At 49.7% G+C, this 17,880-nt stretch overlaps 1 protein-coding gene across 1 annotated transcript in view; it reads right to left on the reverse strand.

The window, feature by feature from the left end:
• Positions 1-17,880, reverse strand: part of LOC125933133 (FERM and PDZ domain-containing protein 2-like) — a 47,467-nt gene that overhangs the window by 16,953 nt on the left and 12,634 nt on the right. The window contains exons 3-6 of the mRNA XM_049645998.1: positions 12,371-12,482; positions 8,887-9,100; positions 8,106-8,244; positions 992-1,147 (exon numbers count right to left, since the gene is read on the reverse strand). Of these exons, the coding sequence (XP_049501955.1) occupies positions 992-1,147; positions 8,106-8,244; positions 8,887-9,100; positions 12,371-12,482 (621 nt within the window). The remainder of the gene's footprint in view (positions 1-991; positions 1,148-8,105; positions 8,245-8,886; positions 9,101-12,370; positions 12,483-17,880) is intronic.

The following is a 17,880-nucleotide window of genomic DNA, read 5'->3' on the forward strand; positions in this document are numbered from 1 at the left end:
AGTCTATTAAATGACACCAAAAAGAAAAGGCCAGATCTCCCCTGGGCAGGTCTGCTTTCCAATGCCCATCTCTATTAAAGGCAAAAAATAAGATAAAAATAAACCATGGACATGTTTCTATCCATCTTGAGAGACTTTTGCACAGAGAAATGTATAAATTCGGAGCTTCTTTTGAAAGAGCTCCTCAGCTGTAAAGGCCAGCCAAGCGTCCTGCCCTGGGGAAGCCAGGCTGGAGGGGGTGGGGGCTCCCATGTGCCCCCCTCCCAGCTCCATCTGCCCCCAGCAAAGCACCCCTCCCTCCTCTCCTGACACATTGTTATTGTTTTCATCAGATAGCACACTATGCAAGTCTCTGGGTCCCTGTCTTTCCTCCCCAGGAGATGTAGAACTCCCTGGCGGGCAGGGAGCAGGTTCTCTCTGTCTCCATTCCATGCAGCCCTCGGCCCAGAGCTGGTATGTTGTGGAGTGTACAAAGGCTATCCATCCTAGGCTCTGTGTGTACCACAGATATCAGGGACCGGAATGCCACTGCTTTTGCTTGAGGGCTGAAGAGAGTGTGGACCAGAGCCATACCCATATGCACGGACCACACCATCTGTGCTGTGCGGAGGACAGTTGCCTGGAAGGCCGGAAACCAGAGGTCTTCCCATGGCTTTGCTTTTGGCTCATACCCCAGTTTTGTACTTGAGTGTTCTCCCGTATGTCTCTGTGAGAAAAGTGACTGTGAACTCTGTGATTAAAGAAAGGCCCTACCATCCCCACCCCAGCCCACTAAATTTGGGGGGATCATTTCCAATATGCCACCTGCTCCCAGAACAGTCTCCTTGCCCTGCAGGATGTTAGAGCTTCCTTCCTCCCAGTCTCAAGTCCCTCGCTCATACCTCCTTGTGGGTCTAAGCACATCCAATCCCCAAGAGAAAGCTCCAGAGGGGAGGGCTGGCTGCATTCCCTTAAACACCAACACCCCCTCTCAAGAGTACAGAGCTCTTACCCTCAAGAACTCCAGCTCGGCATCCTCTCCCCAGAGAACAGGACTGAGACGGTGCATCTCCGAGACTTCAACTTGCAACCGGAGAGCAGTCATCCTCTCAATTAGACTCGCTGGGATGTAATCTTCAACTCGAAAATAAGCTTTACTCTCTATCTGCTGGAAAGATGCAGGAAAAAAAGGGGGGGGGGCATAGTCAAGGTGCCTTTTATGGAACTCTGAGCACAGCAAAAGCCTCTGCAACCCAAACTCCAGTTAGGGCGCCAGGGCAAGGATGCTCCCTTGAAGTGCCCACCAAGGGTAACATTTTACACTGTATCAGAAGTTGGCCCAAACCATATGACATGAATAGAAGGGAGAGAAGAAAGGAGCCACCTGTTTTTGAGACCTTCTGTATGCCAGGTGGTCCTCAGAACACATTAGCTCTTTCCATCCCACAGTAATCCTGTGAGGATATTTCTATTGCCACTGGCAGGATGAACAAAATGAACAAGGAAGGAAGTCATTCAACAGGGCCGAGATCACACCACTTAGTGACAGAAACAAGATTCGGTCATCCAAAGCTCTCACACCCTCCCCGATGCCACACCACTTCCCAAAAGTCACAGCAAAACCCTAGCCCCAAAACTTTGTTCCTTTTTATGCATTTAGCATTTCCGGTCTGCATATGCTCTTAGTACACTGTCACATTCTCACAAAGGAGGTCTTGCCTATGCCGGCATCTCACCACGAGGGGATCAAGATGTTGTCTCCTGAACAAGAGATCTGAGAGCCCCACCTTACCCCAAGCCTGAACCTCCATCCAGTCTTTAGGGAACTGAGGCTGCCACCCTACAGTGAGCAGCTAGGAGATCAGCATCACTCGCCGTCTGATGCAGGGTTCCCTGATAAAGACTCTGGGGCAGAGAGGTATGCAGAAGTTTTGGAGGGGTAATCTCAGCTCAGGTCATGATCTCACAGTTCGTGAGCTCGAGCCCCACATTGGGTTCTGTGCCGATGGCATGGAGCCTGCTTGGGATTCTGTCTCTTCCTCTCTCTGCCCCTGCCCCGCTTTCTCACGCATGCACATGCTCTCTCTCTCTCCCTCTCTCTCTCTCTCCCTCTCTCAAAATAAATAAGCAAACTTAAAAAAAAAGTTTTGGAGGGGTGGTCTTAGGGTCCACTATAAGGAATGAGGAAGACAGAACTTTCAGAGGAAGCTGAAATTGCCCTTATACTCCTGAATCAGCATGTCCTGGTCTTAGACAGCCCCTCCCAGCTTAAACTTGGCCAAGTCATTTCCCCATAGCTGAGGATAATTACCCATGAGAAAGGCAGCTGGGAACTGGGAGGATCTTGCCTTCTCAGGGCTGGTGATGGGCAGGTCGGTCTGGTGAGGGGATCTGAAGGGAAGCATCCCCATTTCCTGGTATGGCACAGACCTATCCCCATGTGGCCATGGACTAAGAATCCTCAACTGAGAGCTAGCCCATGCCAGTTTTGAGCTAAGCTCAGACACAAATGGAAAGAAATTGCTCAGCAATCTGCTGCATAAAAAAGCATTCAGAATGCTATTAGCATGGCCAAAATCCAGAATACTGACAACACCAAGTGCTGGTGAGGATTTGGAGCACCAGGAACTCTCATTCGTTGCCGGTAGGAATGCAAAATGGTACAGCCACTTTAGAAGACAATTTGTCTTCCAAACATAGTCTTACCATATGATCCAGCAATCATGTTTCTTGGTAATTACCCAAGGCAGTTGAAAATGTATGTCCACACAGAAGCCTGCACGTGGGTGTTTATAGCAATTTTATTCATAATTGCCAAAACTTGGAAGCAAAAGATGTCCTTCAGTAGGTGAAATGGATAAATAAACTATAGTACATCCAGACAACAGAATATTTTTCAGAGCTAAAAAGAAATGAGCGGGGCGCCTGGGTGGCGCAGTCGGTTAAGCGTCCGACTTCAGCCAGGTCACGATCTCGCGGTCCGTGAGTTCGAGCCCCGCGTCAGGCTCTGGGCTGATGGCTCGGAGCCTGGAGCCTGTTTCCGATTCTGTGTCTCCCTCTCTCTCTGCCCCTCCCCCGTTCATGCTCTGTCTCTCTCTGTCCCAAAAATAAATAAAAAATGTTGAAAAAAAAAATTAAAAAAATAAATAAATAAATAAAAAGAAATGAGCTACCAAGCCATGAAAAGACATGCGGGGGGGGGGGAGGGGAGGCGGGACTTAAATGCATATTAACTGAAAGAAGTCAATCTGAAAAGGCCACATGTTGTATGATTCCAGCTATATGACATTCTAGAAAAGGCAAAACCATGGAGACAATAAAAAAAAAGATCAGTAGTTGCCAGGGGATGGTTGGCAGGTGGGGGTGGGGGAGAAGGAAGGACAAATATATGGAAGACAGAGCATGTTTAGGGCAGTGAAACTACTGTATGATACTCTAATTGTGAACACGTGTCATTATAAATTTGTTCAAACCCATGGAACGCGCAACACCAAGAGCGAACATGAACGTAAACAACGGATTCTGAGGGACGACGACGTGTCGATGTAGGTTCATCAACTGAAACAAATGTACCATGTCGGTGAGGGATGTTGATAATGGGGGAGGCTGTGCATGTGTGGGGACAAAGGAAAACACGGGACATCTCAGTACCTTCCACTCAATTTTGCCATGAACCTACAAGCACTTAGGACCTTTGACCCAGCTAGGAATATGTCCAAGAGAAGAAGTCAATATGCAACTAAAAATGCCCTAGCAGAAGCATTTATTTCTATGTCATTCATCACAAAGAAAGATCGGAAGCAACAGGAACAGTAACAGCAGTAGTTACCACTTACGTGGCACTTCCGGGTGATGCCTGACAGGGGCGGGGTTGGAAAGTGAGCAGAGGTCCAGCCCTGCTAAGGCTCCCACTGTCATCGTCGCAGATGATGACAAGGAAGGCCGCAGGAAGGCGCGTCAGCAAGCAGGAAAGCGGAATGCAAATGCAGGCGGCAATGCTTACACCTGTATAACATCCCCACGTGTAATCAAAGGCTGGAAGGGGAGACACCCAGAGGAAGAGCTGTTCTGTCGCACTGATGTGATGAAGGAGATTTATTTTTATACCAACATGTCTTTGTCTTCCTTTCTAAAATGCAAATGTAATCATGTCACTTCCCTGCTTAGAATTCTGCAGCGGCTCCCAGTCTTTCACTACAGTGGTTTCCAAATTAAATTTCTCCCCCCAGCCCTAGAACCATTTATCCAACAAGATATAAGCCCCTTAGGGGGGCACACGAGGTTTTTCCCGGATCTGGCTGGTGGTGCCGCCCAGCCTCACAGCCGCCTTAGCTAGGGCTGCAGGGAAATGCCTGCAGCCCTCTCCTCCTGCCACACCGCCGCCCCCCTCCCCCCCATGACACGGACACAGGCGCAGGCCCTCCTCTCTGCGTCTCCCCAAGCACCCTCTGATGCGCCCACCGCAGTGCCTGGCTCACAGTGAAGCGAGGCCCTGGAAGTGAGTCCTGGCTGTGCTCTCACCAGCTTACCTAAGCTCACAGAGGCACAATTTTCCTCAACTGCCGATGGAAATAACACGGACTTTGCAGGGTTGACATAGGGCTTAGATGATACCAAGAGTAGAGCAGGCCCTCCATAAATTAGGACTGAGGGTGTGGGTGCCCAGATGAGTGGGTTTGTGTAATCTGTTGCCTTTACACATACAAGAGAAAAGGAAAGTGTCTGCCTTTGGGGGCCCATGTGGGGACAGCAGAGAGCGTCTTGGAACTGCTCTCGTCCACAGCAGTGAGAGAGGGCGAGGCTCCGTGAATCTGGGGGAGGTGCTGGAGGTGGAGGATGGCTGATAAATGCGTATACCACGCAGGCGGTGGTAAATGCTCTGGAGAAAAATGCGGCAGGGTGAGGAATAAAGAGGGCCTTGGAAGACTCTGGACATGGCTGTCCCTTCTGAAGATCTACTGGGAAGAAAGCAAAACGAGAATGCTACGGGCTAAAAAGTGTTTTTCAAACTGCAGCTTGTAACACATTAGCGAGCTAATGGCTAATGGTTCATAACCAGCATGAACTACAATAGAATAGGAAACACCAATGTGTAACAGGTACAGAAAGGGTACATCTTATTTCCTAAACTTTTGTTTCAGTTCTGTTCTATGTACATACCCACGTGGGTTGGGTTATAATGTCTACCTTTTTTTTCTTTTTCAAACCTGGGTCACAGCACAGAACATTTGAGAACCATTCTGCTGGTTCAGAATGGTTCTGTTCTTGAGAACCATTTTAACTTTTGAACTGGTCCTCGCTCTTAAACCCAGCTACTGAGGCAAACAGGCACACTATCCACCCCACACTGTGTGAGGACTAAAGACACAGATCTCCACCAAGGCGTCCAGACTCTCTGGTGGTTGCAGCTTCTCCCTCTCCGACTCCAGGTGCGTTGGCCTGCTGGGATGCCATAACCGATGCCACCGGTTGGATGTCTTCAATAACAGACATTTATTCCCTTACAGCTCTGGGGGCTAGAAGTCCAAGATTAAGGTGTTTGTTGACAGGGGTGGTTTCTTCTGAGGCCTCTCTCCTTTACTTGCAAGTGCTTATCTTCTCCCTGTCTTCACCTGGTCTCTCCCCTGTGCTCCAGCATCCCTCGTGTCTCCCTGTGAGTCTTAATCTTTTCTGATAAAGACTCCAGTCAGAATGGACTAAGACCCGACCAGAAAGCCTCATTTTAATGTAATCACCCCTGTAAAGAGCCCGTCTCCAAATACAATCACATTCTTGAGGTACCAGAGGTTAAGGCTTCAACGCATAAATTTTGGAGGAACATTCCTCAGCCCATAACACAAGGCCAGACCAAAATGACCCCAGCGGACTCAGAACTTCGGCTAAACGCAGCTCCTTTGTTCACCAAGGATGTAGCATTGCCAACCGCTAAGTGCTCACTGGTAGGTAGACATATTTTTAGCCATGTGCAACCATTTCCTCTCTTTCTGGAAATGGGAACCATCCTTCCTTCCCCTCAGTCCGTGTATTTGCATAGTGTGAACTCCACCCTGGTTCTCGGGGTGGCCATGTAACTCAAGTCTAACTAATCAGAGCATGGCATCTCCCTGCACAGTGACTGGCTTGAGTAGGCACATGACCCCATCAGAACCAATGAGACAGAACTGTAGGATCTCCATGGCATTACTGAGAGAAGAAGAGAGAAAGAGAGAGACAGACAGACCCTCCCTTTGGTGCCAGGCTGCAACCTGGAGGGTAGAATCCGGAAGCCACCGAAGGCAAAACTGGAAGAGGAGAGCACGGCCCAGAGATACAGAAGCCCAAGTCCTGTTGATGTCATTGGAATCCCTGAGCCCAGCAAGCCCTAGGCATGGTTAGGACCCCAGGCCTGGAGGCTAAAAAAGAGATAGCAAGAAGCTACCAGGTAAGCAGTAAAAGGACTAGAAGCCTGTCATAAGGGTAGGCAGGACCTGAACACTTCAGTCTTGCAAACCAGAAAATTACACGTTTCATTCAAGCCAATCTGAGCTTGATTTTCTGTCACTTGCTATCAAGAGAGTGCTGAATCATCCCTTCTTCTGGCCAAGGGGTGTGGAGGAGATGTCAAAAAGGACCAAGGACCAGAGTGGGGTTCCTTCTACCTATGGGGAGGCCAGGAAAGTTGTGAGGTTGGGGTTGGCTTTGGAGGGTACATGAGGTGGGGATGGGTGTACAGATACTTTCCGGAAAGCAGTCAAAGGCCCCGGGGAACAGAGATTAAGCCTTTTACATTTTTCCCTTTGAGCAGTGGATTCTTCCTTCACGCAGTTCTCAGGTTCTCTCTTGAGCGTAGCTTCTCCAAGGTAAGCACTTCCTAGAGGCACCCAGCTTATGTCACATAATGATGGCAATACCATCCAAGAGAGAGCCCAGTGGGCTGGTGGGGAGCCCACCTTGCTTGCTCACTCTTCCCTCTCCATTTCTACCGACACAGCCAGAGATGGCCTCCACAACTGCATGCCACGTCACACTGCTGGGTCGCATGACTCAGTCTCAGTTGAGGTCTGTGGCCAAGCCCCTTTCCCCTCATCTGGAACACGGGTAGGGGCTTCCTGAACCCAGAGCAAAGTTGCACTGCTCTCTGTCACAGCTTACCTGGCTGGTCCCTCCTTCCTGTCTTGTGTCCCCACTTTGAATCCTAAATAAGGAAGTAAATCGCTTAACATCATCTCTCCTTGCTGTGATGCATCTGCAAATTAAATAGCCAGTAGCCTCTACTAACTCCCTGAGTACTGTAATACGAGACCATCATAGGCAAAATCAGTCAAAGGAATATATGTGTGATTCTGCTGCAAGGACAAGGGTTTGGCCAAAAAGAGTAAAGCTCTGAGAAGCAATGTTTCCAGCAGAATCAGCACTGGCCTTGGAGTCAGACACACCTAAGCTCAAATTTAGACTTTACCATTTTCTAGCAAATGAGTCTCAGACTGTTCTTCTAGAAAATGTGAGTAATACAATGTTGCTATGAGGATTGAGTGAGTTAACACTGTGGGAAAAGTCTAGGTCAACGGTAGGTACAGAGTGATCTCTTAATAAAGGTTGTCTTTTCCTGTTGGTGATGATGAAGGGGATGGGAACTCAATAAATTAGCAAATTATTATTTTTAGGAGAAACCTCAAATTAGAAGTACATTACAATGTAGACACTTGACTTGTCCATCTTTGTACCCCCAAAACCCAGCAAAGCACTCAGTGAAAGCTTGTTGGATGGATGGATGCATGCATGCATGCGTGGATATATGGATGCATGGATGGATGAATGGATGTATGGATGGGTGGATGGATGGATGGATGGGTGGATGGATGGATGGATGGACACATGCATGGATGCATGGATGGATATATGGGTGCATCGATGGATGAATGGATGCATGGATGAGTGGATGGATAGATGGATAAATGGATGGATGGATGGATGCACGCATGCATGCATGCATGGATGCATGGATGGGTGAGTGGATGGATCCCATTTACCTCAGTCTCAGTGGTAGAGGCTGAAAACTTCTCAAAGTCTCAGTCTCCACATTTCTAATAGTTCCCATAACTGCTTCTCCAATGACCCCACCACAGGCCCCAAGTTTCCACCCTCACCTCCTCGGGGTAGTTGCCAAACTCAGCCTGTAAGGCAAGGACCGCCAGCTGCAGCAGCGTCTCATCATTGCAGTACAGCTTCTCCTCCAGGATGTCTTTCCGAAGCTGCAGATAAAATTGGTGCCTTGCATGGCTGTTCCTGGAAAAGAGACGCAGGAATAAGGGTCACTGGAATGCTGAGGGGGGGAAAGAACACTAAAACCAGAGGGTTTTCTCAGTCTGGGAAGCAGGGCAAGGAGAAAAGATGGGGTACAAGCTAAAAGAACCCAGAGGGCGATGCCAGCAAGATGAGTGTGGTCTCCTTTACCCACATCATGCCTCCTGCCACAAGTTGAGGGCTACTGTGTGCCAAGCACTTGACACAACACCCACGGAGATGTTTGTTGCCGTGGTCCAAGTGAGAAAACTGAAGCTCAGATGTTGTTTTCAGGAAGCAAAGGAATAAAGAGGCAATTACCCAACTCCGAAGCCACACATAACCCCTTCCTCCAACCCTCATCTGCGGCTCGGGGAGGGTCATTTTGGGGTCAAGGGAGAACTTTGGCTTTGAGTGGACCACGTTTGAAACAAAAGGGCAAGTTCTCATTTTGACTGGGACCCAAATGCTGATTTCCCCCTGTTCTGTCATATTGGAATCTAACCAGCAAGATCGACCACGATGACTGTTGTTATTTATGCGTAATTTGCCATTCACCAAGCACTTGTCACCCATTATCTCTAACATCAGCCAGCACATACACAGGTCCCTGAAGGAACAAATGAAAAATTTTGGAGCACTCACTGGAGCTGTGCACAGCAACTGACAAAGAACTTTATCCTCAGAAAGAGTGTGAAGGTATTCGAGGAGGCCTTCTTCTGGGGCTGCTCACTCCAGCCTTCGGGGGCTATTTTGCACAGCCTGGTTTCATCGTCCAAGAAAAAGAACTCTTTGTCTGAAACAGAGAGGGAAGGGCAGTCAGACAGACTCCACCCCTTCACACCCACAGCCCTGAGCTCTGCCCAGAAGGGTCAAACAGGAGAAAAGCAAGTCATCTGGACACCTGCTGCCACAGGACCTTTGCTGGGTCTGTGGAGGGGCCAGGAGTCAGAAACAGAGAGGAGAGAGTCAAAGAAGAACTCAGGCCAAGAGGAGAAATGTGATTATTTATCTCAGAGAAGAAATCACTTAATAGCTGCCTTCCAGCTATTTATCTATAGAGATAAAGTCAAAAACAAAGAAATGACTATTTATTCTGCTCTTTGCCATGGGCCAGGCCCTCTGCCCCAACTGGACCATTCTTAAACTTCCCCAGCCATGGGCATGAAATGGACTGAATGTCTGTATCTCCCCAAAGTTCTTACCCCCAATGTAATGGGGGAATGGGGAGCCTCTGGAACGTAATTAGGTTTATCATGGGGCCTCCATGATGGGATTAGTGTAATAAAAGGAAGAGACCAGGGCTCACTTTCTCTGCCATGTAAGGACACCATGAGAAGGTGGCCATCTGCAAGCCAGGAGCAGAACCTCAAACCCGACAAAGCTCAAACCCTGATCTTGGACTTGTCAGTCTCCAGAACTGTGAGAAATAAAGATCTGTTGTTTAATCTCCCCAGTCTATGGTATTTTGTTCTAGCAGCCCCAGCAAACTGACCGGGCTTAAGTGGAGTCATCTTTGCCTTCTGACCTGAATGTTGCCAGCTTGGAAACTCCACTCCAAGCTCAGGACTTCAACCCCTGCTGAGTTTGTCCCCCAACACTGCCAGGAGGGACAGTGAATCAGCCCCAGCCACTGCAGGCACTGCCTCCTCACCTCTGCTCTCTTCACTTGAAGCCTGACCCCCTCCCCCACTCCTTCTGGGACCCCCACAGGCCTGCCCCAGCCCTGCTCTGCCCACACCCTTCTCCATGCGTCAGTCTCTCAGCCCAGAGGCACACTGCAGCAGGTTCCTCGGGCACAGGAGTTCTGCCAAGTTTTGGAAGGCAGACCCTTTAAGTGGATAACCAGCCCTTTCTCTCAAAAGCTGCGTGTGCTGGAGAAAGGAAGGTCTCCAGAGAAGATAAAATAGCATTCACCACACGGCGCCCAGACCTCTGCCCCCTCTGCCCTCAGCCCTTGCTCCTGAATCTGACCACTCACACCAACTCACCCTTCCCTTGGGGCCACTTCTCCCCAGTTGATACACAGGTGTCCATTACTGTTTGGCTAGCAAACCCTCCCAGTGGGTTTATTTCCAAGCCCCACACTGGGGACTTTTGAGCATTTTACTCAGAACATCCCAGTTAAGTGGCTCAAGAATGCCCACATGGAGGGGTCTAGGACACACACTTGACTGGGGGGAAACAGTCCAGGATACACACAAGGTTGGGACTCAGAACAAGCACACTGGTTTTCTTTAAGTTGCATGTTACAGATCAATAAAGATACAGTGTTTCCTAAAGATTCTTCTTTTCACACTTTACAAAAGATCGAGCCAACATCAGTCCATCACATCGAAGCGTATCGTGCTCGTTCTTTTACTTGGGAGAGGGGTCTCTCGGAGGTCTATGGAGAGCTATGGAGAAAGGACACCCCCTACCCCATCCTGTCCCCCCGCCCCATTGGACACTAACCGACCCCACAACAAGCTCCCGAGCCCCTCCCACTGGGGATGGGAGAATAGAGAAACACCAAGATTACGATTCCTAAGCAAGAGGGGCTGGCCAGGATTGAACCTGAGAGCCCAAATAATCCAAACTCGACCTCCTTTCCATTCTCCCACACAGCACTTAGCGTCAACTACAGCAAAGGTATAATTGCATGGCTGGAAATAGGAGTCCCTAATGGAAGGGCAGAGCTGGTCAAAGGGAAGAACTGGGCAGAACTGGGAAAGGGGAAGGTCTTCATAATGGCTCCTGGGTGGGGTGCTGAGTTCCCGTTAGTCCTGTATGATTCGATGGAAATTAAAAAAAAAAAAACTTATTGTGGTAAAATACACATAATAAAAAAATTTACCATCTTAACCACAGTTGAAGGTACAGTTCAGTACTGTTAAGTATATTCGCATTGCCATGCAGCTATCTTCACCACCCACCTCCAGAATTCTACTGGAACTGCTACCCTGTACCCATTAAACCACACCCCCTACTCCCCCTCCGCCCTGCCCCTGGCAACCGCCATTCTTTCTGTCTCTATGATTTTGCCTCTTCTAGGTACCTCACCCAGTTGGAGTCCTACAATATTTGCCTTTTTGCAACTGTTTTATTTCACACAGCACAACATCCTCCAGGTCCGTCCGTGTTGTGGCATAGGTCAGAATTTCCTTCCTTTCTAAGGTGGAATCATGTTCTATCATACGTACATACCACCCTTTGCTTACACATTCATCTGCCAATGGACACTTGGGGGAGCTTCCACAGTTTAGCTACTGCACACAATGCTGCTACACACATGGGTGCAAAAACTTCTCTTGAAGACTCTGCTCTCAATTATTTTGGGCATGTGTGCAAAAGTGGAATTGCTGGATCATGCGACAAATCTATTTTTAATTTTTTGAGAAACCGCTCTGCTGCTTTCTGCCGTGGCTGCACCATTTTACATTCCCATCTATATGGAACTGCTTTTTTTTTTTTTTTTAAGTAGGCTCCAGGCTCAGTGTGGAGCCCAGAGTCGGGGGGACCCGACCTCACAACCCTGAGATCAAGAACTGAGCTGAACTCAAGAGTAGGACACTTGGGGCACCTGGGTGGCTCAGTCAATTAAGCGTCCTACTTCGGCTCAGGTCACGATCTCACGGTTCGTGAGTTCGAGCCCCGCGTCAGGCTCTGTACTGACAGCTTGGAGCCTGCTTTGAATTCCGTATCTTCCTGTCTCTCTTTCTGTCCCTCCCCTGCTCACGCTCTGTCTCCCTCTCTTTCATATATGGATAATAAAACATTAAAAATTAAAAAAAAAAAAAGAGTAGGACGTTTAACTGACTGAGCCACCCAGGCATCCCTACAAGGAGATACTTTTAACATTCACTTATCTAGCATCAGTGCTTCGAGACTGATCAACCAGATCAACCAGACCCGGCAAATCACAGAAACCCATAGCCTCTTACATATACGATTTCATTATAATCTCCTGCACTCCCTTGACACTTTGTAATGAGCACTTGAAGCTTCACCATGCTAACTGATGTCTAAATGCGCAAGGTGAGGCATCCCAGCCTCAAGCAATTTTCGTAGAAGGAAGAGGGTTCAGGTAACCAGGTATCTGGGTTACGTGAGGCACCAGGCCAGCAGTAGGTTATGCACACACGCTTACCTTTCATGTAAGCCAAGCCAAAGCAGGTGAGCTCCCCAAGGTTGACAAAAGACATGACAGCACTGAAGACAGCTCCTGCCGTTGACATAATGTCACATTTCACCTCCAGACACTGCCCACTCAACAGCACCACGCAGAGGGCCCTGAGAGCCAAATAGGATTTCCCTTTTCTGGTCTGAAAATGATAATAGTATCAATTGTAACAATAACTTACGAGACAGGAGTCTTGACTGTGGGCTAGCTACTGTGCTAAGCACTTTATACGCATTGTCTCACTTAATGAAAAACAACCTTATGAGATAAGTATGTTAGGGTTCCCATACAGTAGATGAAAAATGAGGTTCAAAGATACTAGTTAAGGGATGACAAGCATAGGAAGGGACGGTGCCAGAATTAGTAGGAGGCAGAACTGGACTCAAGTCCGCATTCTATAAGGCTCTGCAGGGACTCTAAAGGCTGGGAGGCAGGTCCAGTGGATGTCTCCCCCTTGCTGAAACCCCAGCTGACCCTTGGGCTCCGCTTCCTAGAAGGGCTTAGGCTTCTCAGGGACCTCATCCATGGATCATATGTCCCAGGGGTGTCAATCACCCTGAATCTGTTCCTCCAGCCCCCACCCCCACCCCCAGTGCACAGCAGAGAGAATAGGGGTGGGCACAGATCCAGTGAGGAGATAGGAGTTAAGGGGATTGTTCTGAACCGAGAAGTTGGTCAGCAGAGCCACATCCAAAGATAAGCAGCAGCCAGACTTCTCTCTTCACCCTGCTGAGATTAATTCTAGATTCATCTGCTACCACAGCCCCACCCTGACCACAGCTGCCACCGCTCAGCCACCCATCATTCTGCCCCCACATGGGCTTGTTGCCTGTGTCTTTGCATGCAATGTCCCCTGCTTAGAATACTCCTCCTCTCCTTCCCCACATGGCGGGTTCCTACCAGTCTTTGAGGTCTGGCTCAAAATCCTTGTCTGTGGCCTGGAGGGCAGAGCCACCCACTCCCTTTTCTACTTCCATGGCACCTTGTGCTCAGAGCCCTGGCCTCTCTAAGGACATAGGCTGAGTATCACCTGTGTCCAAAGCCCAGCCAGGGGTCTGGCCTGGACCTCCATCCAGAAAGTCCTCATTAGAGGACAGTCATGGATATGGACACTGACATGTGTGACTTTAGTGTCATGGAGACCATGCCTGTGACCACATCCCAACCCTTGTGGCACCCAGGGGCAGCCCCCACATTCCAGGGGCCAGTGTGGAACTGAGGTCCCTGTATGAAAGGGTTCCTACATGATCCTGGGCAGGGCTGATCACACAATACACTCTGAGGCACTCTGGTGCAGAGGCTAAGAGAGAGAGGTGTGGGGGCACCCATGTGCTCTGAAGGGCCCTCTGCTTGGGTTTAATGTTCTACAAGGGCCCCCTTGAAATTCTTAATAGTTGTGCCTTTGAACGTGTGTTTTCTAAGTGGGGCCCAATGGGACAATGAAGCTTCTGCTGCCCACCTGCCAGGACAGGTCCTGGCTGCAAACTCCCTTACACCCTGGTGCTCCAGCCCAGCCCAACCTGTCCCTCCCGCTGCCCCTTTCCACTCTCCAGGGAAGCCTATCTCTCCCCTCCTCTGCAGGGGGCTGGCTCAGGAAGGTCTCAGTAAAGCACACATACCCCCAAGACATCTTGGAGCAGGTCATGGCAGTGGCTGTCCCCACTCTGGTCTGGTATCACGAAAGCCCTTTGAGTGTATATCAGCAGGGACAAGTGTCTTGCCCACCCTCAATCCAGACACCGAGTGCCCCTCCAGACAGAGGCTGAACCCCTTGGGGCCCCACAGTCTTCCCTGGGCTGGGGCAACAGAGCTAAGGGAAAGGAGATTGACTTTTCCACCTCAGCAAATGGACAAGTATGAATATGCTAGAATGAAAGCTCCAGGTGGAAAGGACTCCATTTTGCTCACATTACATAGATCTGGGTTCTGGAGTGGGGCCTGGCCCCGACTAGATGCTCAAACAATATTTCCTGACTCATTAAGGTGACAAAGTTGAGCTGCATCTGGAAAGCCAAGCAGGATGAGCTGGAAGTAGCCGAAGGCTCGTCTTCAAGGAGAAGAGGAAGTGCTGAAGGACGGGAAGCAGGAGTGGGACTTGGCAGAGGGCTCTGGCAGGAGCCTGGAAGAGAGAGTGAGCACCACCACCCCCAGGGCCCTCCCAGCCTGAGACCCCACTCAGGGGTCAGTCGGCCTCCAGGCCTTCCCAGCAGTGTAGCTCCCTCCCCACCCTCCACCCCTGCCCAGTCAACCCAAAGGTTACCACAATTGATCCAGGCAGGTGCACAGTCACTGGGGCCTCTCCAGCCAGCAAGACGAACTCCGGCCTGGAGAACTGTGGGAAACACTCGGAGTCACTCGTGGTCAGAAGAGAAGTCACATTCCAGGGATCTGGGCCCCCCCCCCCCTGATTCTGGGACTGGGCTTCCCCCATGGGCTCATCTCCCCTCATCCCCTATCTATTCCCCCTTCCCCACAGCCAGCAGGAAATAGACTCCAGGGAAATTGGGCCCAACTGGGCTGAGGCCCCAGCTAGGCTGGACATTTCAAAGCCAAAGTCTTAATGGTGAGTATAGTGCTCTTATGGTGGGTGTCTCCTTCGTTACATGTTTCATAATTCACGCATCGTTACATAATCTTTTATATGTATCAAAATCATAAAACACATTATATGAGACAAATAGATATTAAACGCAAGAGATTTTCTAAAGTAAAAATACCTTTAGATTTAAGTTTGAGGAAACATTTTCCTAGCTCTGCATGTTGAGTCACTAAGGTACATGGGCAGCTCTTCCCAATTGCACATTATTTATATCACGCTTGTGACCGGGAAATACTTTGATAACCATCGCTGTTTAGACCTAGCCACCATCCTGTGGGGTGATTATTCTCGACGCATTGGGCAGGAAATTGAGGCTCCAAGAGGTTAAGAAACTTGCCCAAATCTAACACCAGAGAGTGATAGGATTGGGTGGGCCCACAAATGTGTTCCCCAAAAGAATCAACAAGACTCCTGTCTCAAAAGGGCAGCTGGCACGTGACTTGCATCCTGTAAGAGTTTCCAGTAGAAGCGTCCTTAGTGAGTGATCATGAAGAAGAATCAAAGAAGGTGAAAAAGGCCTCCTTGACCCTGTCTACACCCCCCCCCCCCCACCAACCAAGCTCATGAGAACCTGCGAGTGGCCTCTGAGGGCATCAGGGCCTGGCGGAGAGTGTGGGAGCTGAAAGTCATAAGGGGGAGGATGTCCTGAAGCTGCTCTAGGCTCAACTACTCTCGAATTAAAGAGCTTTAAGCAAATCTCTCTGCAACAGACAAAGGTTTTCTGGGGGCACCTGAGTCTGATCCCCAAAGGGATCTAGATGCACAGGCAGAACGCCTGGCAAAGGCAGCCTCCTCAGAGAGCAGCCAGCCCTGCGGGGGTGCATCCTTGCTCCAGGGGGCCCTGATCCCCTCGGGATCACTGAGGGCTTGTGTGATTATTAGGACAATTTTTCAGCTCATGGCAGTGTTGTTCAAGGAATGGGAGTGCTTCTCTTCTAACCACCACAAGTGGCTCTGCTGGCTGGTTCCAGGGCTGTGTCCAGCAGAAGGTGCACCCTGGACCACCCCTGATCTCACCTTCCAGCGCAGGCTTAGTAAGCTGGACCCTCAGGAGAGACCGGCCTGCCTGCAAGGAGACACTGTTCCCGGAGGCATGAGCACACCGCAGGGACCACTGGACATCCATCCCCCCTGTCAACCTGGACGTCAAGGCCAAGGCATCCTGGCCTGGCTACCCTGTAGCCTCTACTCCTCACACTTGCCCAAACCCTATTACCCTGTGTACCAAGCAGAATGGAGAATCTCCCTTCCCTTTCTGCTCACCCAAACCTTTGCTCCTGCGTTTTGCCTGCTCACAAGGCCCCCTTCCAAGTACATTCGGCCTTGTCAGCCCTCTTATTTCATATGCCTTGTTTTGCCACTACCCCACATTGATGGCAGTCAACTTCCTGAACAGCTGGACCTGGCTACTTCAACCTTCTATCCTACACAGCACTTACCACAGCAAGGCCACTCAGTAAACACCTATTGCCCGGATTGCAACTATAAAGTTTATTTTAGTTTAGTTCTGCAAATCTCAGCCCAGGGGGCCTGGCCACCCCACCCCCAGAGGAACCTGCCCACTTTCAACTACTGTGTCAGCCACACACAGGTCCCCACTCAAATCTCTCTGGAGAACGTCCTTTGGGCCCCTTTTGCTCACCTTTCCTTTCCTTTGCAGAAAAGCCCTTTGAGAAGGAGTTGCCGGCTGTGAGATTTCTGCTGCCACAGACAGAGTGGTGCTGGAGCTGAGCCGCGGTCCCTCCTGAAGATTTGGGGGAACTTCAACTGGAAGAGCGCTGGCCAGTGGTCAAGAAGGGGAGAGATGGTTAACAACGGAAACAGCCTCCAACAGTCAAAGCCCACACGTGCAGGTGCTCAGCTGGACAGGGTGTGTTCGCACTTAGCCTTGGCCCCAAGCCTATGGGAGAAATTACCGTGTCCACTTTTCCAAGGAGGCAGCTAGGGCTGCATAGGGAAGGAGCGGGGCAGGGTCTGAGGTTCAAGGCCACAGTCCACTTCTTCCCCACCCCCAAGACCCTGCTTTGCCTCACTGTGCTCAGGACAGGCAGGTCCTGTGATGCCAGCTCCTGAACACCCTGACACGGGTGATGGGATCGCAGGAGGTTCTGACTTTCCTGCTTAGAATTTAATATATTGTACAGGGGCGCCTGGGTGGTTCAGTAGGTTGAGTGTCTGACTTTGGCTCAGGGTGTGATCTCACAGTTCGTGAGTTCGAGCCCCCTATCAGCTCTCGGCTGTCAGCACAGAGCCTGCTTCAGATCCTCTGCCCCTCCACCACACAAGCACACACACGCTCTCTCTCTCTCTCTCAAAAATAAATTAACATTTGAAAAAATAAAGGAAGTGTTTCAAGAAAAAAGAATTTTATATATCGTTCAAAATGTTCTGGAAGTAGGGGAGCCTGGGTGGCTCAGTCGGTTAAGCGTCCAACTTCGGCTCAGGTCGTGATCTCACGGTTCGGGAGTTTGATCCCCATGTCGGGCTCTGTGCTGACAGCTCACAGCTTGGAGCCAGCTCTGGATTCTGTGTCTCCCTCTCTCTCTGCCCCTCCCCAGCTTGGTCTCTCTCTTCTCTCTCTCTCTCTCACACACACACACACACAAAATTAAAAAAATTTAAAGGAACAAAATGTTTCGGAAATAAAAAAAACACATTGTTTCCAGCATCAGAAAAAAAAAAAAAAAAGCTGTTTTCATTGGGCAAATAGAAAATAAGAGTTTTATTTTTTTAATGTTTATTTTTTTTTTGAGACAGAGAGAGACATAGCATGAATGGGGGAGGGTCAGAGAGAGAGAGAGACACAGAATCTGAAGCAGGCTCCAGGCTCCGAGCTGTCAGCACAGAGCCCGACATGGGGCTCGAACTCACGAACCGC

The sequence above is a fragment of the Panthera uncia genome, chromosome D2 (genome assembly GCF_023721935.1).
Source record: "Panthera uncia isolate 11264 chromosome D2, Puncia_PCG_1.0, whole genome shotgun sequence".
Classification (NCBI taxonomy): domain Eukaryota; kingdom Metazoa; phylum Chordata; class Mammalia; order Carnivora; family Felidae; genus Panthera; species Panthera uncia.